This window comes from Cucurbita moschata, unplaced genomic scaffold, assembly GCF_002738365.1.
Source record: "Cucurbita moschata cultivar Rifu unplaced genomic scaffold, Cmos_1.0 Cmo_Scf00009, whole genome shotgun sequence".
In the NCBI taxonomy this organism is placed as follows: domain Eukaryota; kingdom Viridiplantae; phylum Streptophyta; class Magnoliopsida; order Cucurbitales; family Cucurbitaceae; genus Cucurbita; species Cucurbita moschata.
This window is the reverse complement of record NW_019268525.1, coordinates 384,477-392,871: the sequence shown is the minus strand read 5'-3', so window position 1 is coordinate 392,871 and position 8,395 is coordinate 384,477. Positions and strand designations below refer to the sequence as shown.

Here is an 8,395-nt window from a genome sequence, read left to right as displayed (position 1 = left end):
TCCCCCCCCCCCCCACAAAAAAAAGGAAGAAGAAAAAGAAGTTTTTTCTGTTTGACCTGTAATTTTAATATTTGATCATGAGCAAGAAAACCTTTCTATTTGCTATTTGGTTTATCCAGACGTAATGGTGGCAAGTGATAACCTCCAGTCATCACTTTGATATTTCTAGATGAATGCAGTGTGCTGCATAGGACGACAATCTCAGTATGTAAGGCAATTGAAATTATCTAATACGTTGGCTGTAGCAATGACATGGGATTGATACTCGTGTGTATCAAAATTAGAAACCTGTTGACCTTTTCAACTTTCTATTTTCTAAAATTTGGGCGGTTCCCTTTTCTCTTCTGAAATAAACAGTGTACTCTGTGTAAATAAATTACATCATAATTTTTCACTGGCCATAGATTGTTCAAAAGTTGTTAAGTTTCAGGAAAAGTTGTCGACCTTTTCCTATTGTGAGTAAAGCTTAACACACTTTCTATTGCCTCGATGTATTTTGAGAACCATGAACCTTTGCAACTCTTACCAGAGGAAAGATTACCCATGTGGTAAATCACACTTGGCACTAAGACCTTGGAGACTGAAGCTTGTGTAATTTGGACTTCATTTAAGCTTCAACCATTTTGAGGAGGCCAATGGTTTTTTGAGTACATTCTAAGCTACCTCTGCCCACATCTCTTATTTCTTTTACATAATTAGAGGGATATTTGATTTTGATCCATCCTTCAAAAGTAGCGCTAGCAGTTGTCTTTATGGTTGATGATCTGGTCTTAGTGGGTGTAGTGATTTCCTAGTGATAATGAGTCATTGAGTCCCATTGTTTGAAATGGCAACAATGGCAAGTTGATTTGCTAAAGAACACAAAGTTATCTCCCAAATGCAGGTTGGTAGCGGTTGCAACATATCACTGTGGGATTATTTAGTTTCATAAAAGGAATCTATCAGAAATGGAATTGAGTGGCTCTTAATAGACTTCGAATAATGTTTCCATGTGTTTCGATGAAGTATGGTCCCAATGTTCCTAACAAGAAAAAGACCTCCACAGCTTCAAAGAAGAAAATTAAACGAGTAAGGGAGATACAGAATTTACAATCCTCGGTTAATTACAATAAATCATTGAAGATACAGAATTCACCCACTCTTTATCATCAAACATGTGGCTAACTGTCAAATGTTTGATGCCTCCCTTATTACCAACGAGATCATTGATGAGTTCAATAAAAGGAAAAAAAGTGGAGTGGTCACAAAACTTGATTTAGAGATGACATCTGATATGGCGGATTGGGACTCTTTTGATGACATCCTTTGAGCTAATGGCTTTGGGCAAACTTGGAGGAAATGGAATAGAGGGTGCATGACAATCAATGAATTTCTCCATTATTATCAATGGTAAGCCTAGAGTTAAAATTCGAGGAGAGGCCTTCGTTGAGGAGATCCTTCTTCTCCTTTGTATTGGGCATTGTAGGATGCTCTTATTGACAAAACAAAAAGGACTGGTTGAAGGTTTTCAGGTTGGAAAGAATCCACATAAAAATCTCCATCACTCACCTCCAATTTGCTGATGATACAATATTTTTTCCTTCTTTAGACGAAGCTCATCTCCAGTCTTTTTCATACTACTCATCAGTCTGAGATAGCTTCAGGGATGAACACAAATTGTCAGAAATATGAATTCTTGGGGATGATTATCAGTCTGTCTCACTTCTCTTGTTCTACATATTAGGTGCATTCTTATGTGTGGTTAATCTTCATTCCTTTTTGGACAGGTCTTGATCTATTTGAATGATATACTTGACAGCCTTCTTCAAGCCCTATCTGATTCTTCCGACAAGGTAATAATTTCTTCTCATAATTTGATTTCATGTTCTCTTCAACAAAAATTCAGTGATTTTGCATGTTAGTTTGTGATCGCATTATATTGGTTCCCGTTATCTGTTACATTCTGATGCGTCATTTTGTAAATTTTTCCATGCATGGCAATTCTAATTCTAATTTGTAGACATGTCATCATCTTTTGATTGCTTGATTATACATCTGTTATTATTATTATTATTATTTTGGTTAACGGGCTTCAGTATCAGTCCCAATTATTGTTTACTTTAACAGATTTTGAACGATTGTTACCATGAAAGATTAAAGTTAATGAAGAATTTGATGTGCTGCTAAAACTGAATTTACTCGTTATTTTTTGGCCGGTTTGTTCATATTTTTTATTGCTAATTATTTTCATTCCTTGTTTCTGCTGTTAACTTACAGTTTTACATTGGATTCTGTCCCAGGTAGTTCTCCTTGTTCTTGATGTTCATGCTTGCATAGCAAAAGATCAGCAACATTTTCGCCAACTTGTTGTCTTCCTAGTGCAGAATTTTCGGATCAATAATTCTCTTCTGGAGAAGTGAGTTTTCTTTTCCTCTCCTCTGCTTATTTTTTGTTGTACACAAAAATATGATATCTATTGATATTGGATTTATGATCTACAAAACATATGTTATTTCATTTCTTTCTTAGGCGTGGTGCATTGATAATACGCCGCTTATGTGTACTTTTAAATGCTGAACGGGTCTACCGTGAGCTTTCTACAATATTGGAAGGAGAATCAGATCTGGATTTCGCTTCTATTATGGTTCAGGTTGCTATCTCATCTGTAATTTATTTTTGTGTTATTTATAAACCTTGCATAGGTAGCTGACGAAAAGAATTGCTGATGTAATAAGACAAGAAACATCTATTGCGATCAATAAAAAATTTCGAAGTTTAGATAACTTTTATTTTAATTGCCTAATAATGGGGCGTGTTTGGGAACACTTAAAAATAAGTCTGTGTCTTTCTTACGAATATTCTTTAATTTTTTTTTCTTTCTGTAGATTCCAAAAGAAAGCCATGATGAGGTTTTTTTCATAATAGGGCTTTTGCATTCTTGAAAGGGTGATACATTAAAGTCATGTCCAATTGATCCTTTATCTCCTTAGGAAATGTGAGATGTGATCCAAATATATTGAGAATCCTTGTCCAGAAATTCTGAGCGTATGTGCATTGCATAAATAAGTGACTTTGTGATTCGTATCCTTTTTTGCATGATGGACACCAATTTGGAGAAAGAGTGATGTAAGCATTCTTTTTTTTTTTTTAGATTTTCACTTGTGCTAATGACTTTATGTGCTATTTCCCAAATGAAAAATTTCACCTTTTTAGGGTGATGTCCTTACCATATTGTCTTTGCTAGCGTGGGGTTTATTGCTTCTACTTTTTCCGCTATGTCCATCATCAAGGATTTTGTAGAGAAGACCCCGTCAACCATGGGTCGGTCCAAAATGATATGCTTCCTCCATCACCCACCTTATGACAAGTTCGGTTGGTGATGAGGTTTTGATATTTCTTTGTGTACTTCCAAGGCCCTTTTGCAGAAGATAGAGGGGGTTGCTTTTTTGTTTGATGTAGGAGTATATTTAGCCTTTATAAGATTTCTCCACATTGCCTTTTTTTTGTGATGATATCTCCATATACATTTGTCGAAGAGAGTTTTGTTCTTCTTTATTGAGAAAAGACCGAGACCTCCTTTTTCTATTGGGAGGTTTATAATATTCCATCGAACAAGGTGTGGGCCATCTTTTCACAAGTACTTTAGGAATAGTGTTTCTATATCCGAAGCCACTTTTTGTGGCATTGCAAATAGAGACATGTAGTAAGTAGGGAGGTTGGATAATGTGGCTTGTATTAGGATGAGTCTTCCGCCTTTTGAGTGAAGTATAACATGATGCCCATTTGGACAATGTGGACCGTGTGATTATTTAGGAATTTTCAACATTGCTTGTTGTTCTTCACGATACGTAATGGTAGCATAACAATTATATCTTAAACTAGAGGGTAGTTTCAAATATGCTTTTATTATGAGCACTTTATATCAAACACTCTAATAGCAGTTCAAAGGTGCTGAATTTTGTTCTTTTTCCTCACAAGTTCACAATCCTAAATTACTAACGTTGAAACCCTAGTTATTGAATTTCAGTTGTGTCCCCCTTCTTTAGTTAATTTCTTTTTCTCTAATTCGTTGTATTTTTGGTTACAACGTCGACCACCTTTCCACTATCATGGGTTAACCTAGTGTCAAAAAGAGCCATGTAAATAATATAAAGGACTTATAGGGAATTGGTTCAAGCCATGGTGACCACCTACCTAGGATTCAATATCCTACGAGTTACCATGACAACCAAATGTAGTAGGGTCAGGCAATTGTCCCGTGAGAATAGTCGAGGTGCGCGCAAGCTGACTCAGACACTCATGGATATAAAAAAAAGTTGGCTACCTTTCTGTTTCAGTGAGTTTACTCTTTGTTTCTTTTTCAGGCACTCAATTTGATTTTGCTGACTTCCTCTGAATTATCTGATCTTCGAGATCTTTTAAAGAAATCATTGGTGCATGCAGCTGGGAAGGACCTATTTGTTTCTTTATATGCATCATGGTGTCATTCCCCAATGGCTATTTTAAGTCTTTGCTTGTTAGCACAGGTAACGTTTCAATGTTACTTCAGTTCTGTATCAAACTATATCTCAATATCTAACTTTTTAAATTTTTTATTTATTTTTGCATCACAGACATACCAGCATGCAAGTGCAGTGATTCAGTCTTTGGTGGAGGAAGATATTAATGTGAAATTTTTAGTTCAGCTGGATAAACTGATTCGCCTTCTGGAGACTCCAGTCTTTGCTTATCTAAGATTGCAGGTGGGAATGACTTAATATAGTTCACTTTCCTATTGAGTATTTGAAATGAGAATTCTGTAGTAGCTTTTTTTTTTTTTTTTTTTTTTTGCAATTTCATCATTTTAAAAAGAAGTAATCACATTTTATAGATATTTACTTCCATCATTCACTGTGCTTGCATACCTGGGACTTGTAGATTACAGAAAGATGATAGGTTCTTCTTTTTTGTATTATGTGAGGGAAAGCTTTTTGATTTTGGAGATTGTAAAATAATGTCATGAATAATGATTTGTCTTTCTATTTTGGGATAAGAAATTGAAATGATGTCATCCCATGTGGAAAAAGAGGAAGGTAGATAAGTTGCCCTCTCAACCTAAAGCCAGCGAGCTAATGAAAAATTAAACCTACTGGGTCCTACTAAAAAAGACGAGAGAAAAAAAAAAGAACCATTTGTGATTAAGAAAAAAGTTGTGGAAGAATGTAATGGAAGAACACAACAGAACTCTCACAATCAATACATTGTAAACATTCCTGAAAGCTAGATTATTTTATTGGACAGTTCGAATTTTCATACCATTTTGTAACGCAGGCTACTTGTCTTCTCGGTCTCATTATTTTCTTGGGGAAATACAATATTTTCATGCAAGGCATCTTGGATTGTCAATTTCTTCTTGAATTGATATATCTTTGGGTTTCTTGCAGCTTCTTGAACCTGGAAGATATATATGGCTACTAAAAGTATTATACGGTCTTCTAATGTTACTTCCCCAGGTATGCCTTCTTAATCTCCAGTTGCTCCTTTGTCTACCTTATTAACGTTATAACTTGGACACTGTTAGTTTTCCCCCCCTATATATTATTAAGGGGGCTATGCGGTTTCTTTGTATTCATTGTTCTTCTGGTCTTGGTAGGATGATCGGATTTGGGCATAAAATTTTGAAAGCTTTATCTATTATTGTACTTTGACCTTGTGAAATCGTACTTAGAATATGTAGATCTCGGATATTTGACTGTATACAATATTCTTATTTTTGAAATTCAAGGATTGAGTGGGTCTGGGATTCAATCCCGGGAGCTAGGTTATTGGATAGTTTCCAATGCCATAGAATGGCTGCTTGGACAAGAGTCGCGTGGTCTGCATGTTTGGTGGGCTGTAGTGGTGACAAACTAGATCATTGTAGTCTACGAGTTCATACACCCTTGTTTCCAGTGAATTTCAGGCGAGTTACACATAAGACATGACCTATGATTACCCACGACGAATGAATAGCTCGGGTTATAAAGCTTGAAATTTTACAAACTAGCACAATTCAAATCAAACTCAAATTCATATGGTATAAAATACAATTAGATAAGTTACAGAAAAACAAAAGATTGCAACATTCTTGTAAGCTTCAGGTGTTGAAGTATATATACGTAGGCTTCAAACCATGTTTATCCAGGAAGGAGGTGATTCACATATTCCTATTATTATGATATTATCTAAAGTTTAAAACAATTTTCTTTCTTTCTTCATTGAGTGAAAAATTCAAGAAAGAGAATGGTTGTGATTGGTGTAAATCATTGCTATAGCTTTTCTTCCCTCATAATCGGAGAGATCTTTTGCAAATCTCCCTGTAGTAGGTCACCCCTCTTTTACAATTTCATTTAGTTTTTTATCCAAAAAAATGAAAATCCGTAGACATGGAAGTGTTACAAATTCTTGGTTGATCATGTCTTTTGGTTATTAGTAGCTATGATGATGATTTTGGTTTCTTATACATGGTGTTACATCATTTAGTAGGGAAACACTAATGATTAGTTCGTGTCACGATAAAATATTGATTTTAATAATGGAAATAAACGTCGTTCACCAGCGGGCAAATAGTATTAGCGATATAAATTCTCAAGCTGATGAATTTAATGTAGTAGTAAATACTTGAATGGTTTCTTTTTTCTGCTGACCTTTACCTGTGCAATGCTAAAAAAAGATTGTTCACGTCTGTAATGAATGATAAGACTCTTGTGGTGCATTAATAGACTCTTCGTTTTCCTTCTGACAGCAAAGTGCTGCCTTTAAGATACTGCAAACACGTCTGAAAACAGTGCCTCCATACTCATTTAGTGGTGAGCACTTCAAGCAATTATCATCTGGGAACTCCTACTCCACCATAATGCACATGTCTGGTTTGAATATAAATGAAGATGGTGATGTAAGCCAGAATGCTGGGAACTCTCATAATGGAATTGACTTTGCTGCTAGGCTACAACAGTTTGAGCACATGCAGCATCGACATCGCTTACGTTCAAAAGAGCAGACACTGTCACGGACCAGTCCTCCACCTCAGCTGACGGCAAGTGTTTTTGACATAAATTCATTGTTGCCAGAATCCTTTAGCTTTAACTACCATCATCCGTATCAACCAAGAAAAGAGCATTGATATTGGTTTTGATGCAGGAAGTTAAGATCCCAGAAGAAACAAGGCAGTCAGGCTCAGGTGAAGGAGCAGAAATAAATAGGCCTCCTTCAAGATCATCAAGGAGAGGGGCTGGGCAATAGTTATGATTATATATGCTTGCCTCCATTATATATATATATATATACAGTGGGGTCTCAGTGATGGTAGTTTGTAAAATTGTATATCATAGTAGAGAGTTTGGTTTAAAAAGACATTCTTCTTTAGCTGTGTGATTGGGGACGGCTAGTTTATTAAACAAAAATTGAGATGAGCTCAGTTTTTGGCTGAGATATTTTTTTTTTTTTTTTTTTTCACTCTGTAAAAGGGGATATTTTTACCCATGTGGTTGTGTTCTTTTTTTTGTTGAAGCCATTATGGGTAAAAAGAGGGGGAAGGTACTTAGAAGAAGAAGAAGAAGAAGAAGAAGAAGAAGAAGGTTCAGTTCTTCGTTTTTTTTTTATTTTTTATTATTATTATTTTTATTTGCTTTGCTTGTTTGTCGACCTTGTAACAATCTTCTTGAATAAGTTGAAGCTAATTCATGTACAGACACTTCTGGTGGGTGTGTTATTGTTATTTACTTCTTCCAATCAATTGTAAGCTTTTTAGGTTTGTTTTGCTTTGTCTTCATTGTAACCTTATTAGACTAATCAGCAAAAGGAAAGGGTTTGAGCTGACGATGTCTTGTCTTCACATACATCAAATGCCAAACTTGGTCGAGTCTGTCGGTCTTTTGACTAAAAAGAGTGCATTGCAAGATATGAACAAAAAGAGTGCATCGCCAGATATTGTTTCATTAAGCCACATGTTGCTTTTAGTTACGAATAAAATGTAAAAATTGCGACAAAAACTCTCATCAATTTGAATTAGGCAAGGTGTGTTAATAATCCAAGCTCACGCCCCAAGCACAGTAAATAAATAAATGCATTTTTATATTTTTCAATCTACAAATCATCCGGAAATTTTTTACATTAATCGAGTTGAGCCAAGTTGCACACTCCTAAACTTTTGAGAAGAAACCTAATATTATCGAGAAGAAGAAGAAATCTAATCATTACAAATTATAGAGATTAAAATAATATTTAACACCATAAATATTACTAAATGGTTTATTATTATTTTAAAAAAATTTAATAAAAATGAATTTGTAAGTAAAAAATTTGCACAGAAAAAAAAAATTGTATGGCTAGTAAATCAATTGTAACAACTCATTTTGTTGAAAAAATGAAAAAAAAAAAAAAGGGGGGGGGGGGGGGG

The 8,395-nt window shown here is 35.0% G+C and overlaps 1 protein-coding gene across 1 annotated transcript in view; it reads left to right on the top strand.

Annotated features, from left to right (window-relative positions):
* The window catches only part of LOC111447581 (protein VAC14 homolog), a 13,672-nt gene extending 5,947 nt beyond the window's left edge, over nucleotides 1–7,725 (top strand). Inside the window, exons 13-20 of the mRNA XM_023086823.1 lie at nucleotides 1,767–1,832; nucleotides 2,280–2,395; nucleotides 2,509–2,629; nucleotides 4,344–4,505; nucleotides 4,593–4,721; nucleotides 5,403–5,471; nucleotides 6,743–7,033; nucleotides 7,138–7,725. Of these exons, the coding sequence (XP_022942591.1) occupies nucleotides 1,767–1,832; nucleotides 2,280–2,395; nucleotides 2,509–2,629; nucleotides 4,344–4,505; nucleotides 4,593–4,721; nucleotides 5,403–5,471; nucleotides 6,743–7,033; nucleotides 7,138–7,239 (1,056 nt within the window). The 3' untranslated portion in view covers nucleotides 7,240–7,725. The remainder of the gene's footprint in view (nucleotides 1–1,766; nucleotides 1,833–2,279; nucleotides 2,396–2,508; nucleotides 2,630–4,343; nucleotides 4,506–4,592; nucleotides 4,722–5,402; nucleotides 5,472–6,742; nucleotides 7,034–7,137) is intronic.
* Nucleotides 7,726–8,395: the final 670 nt, after the last annotated feature.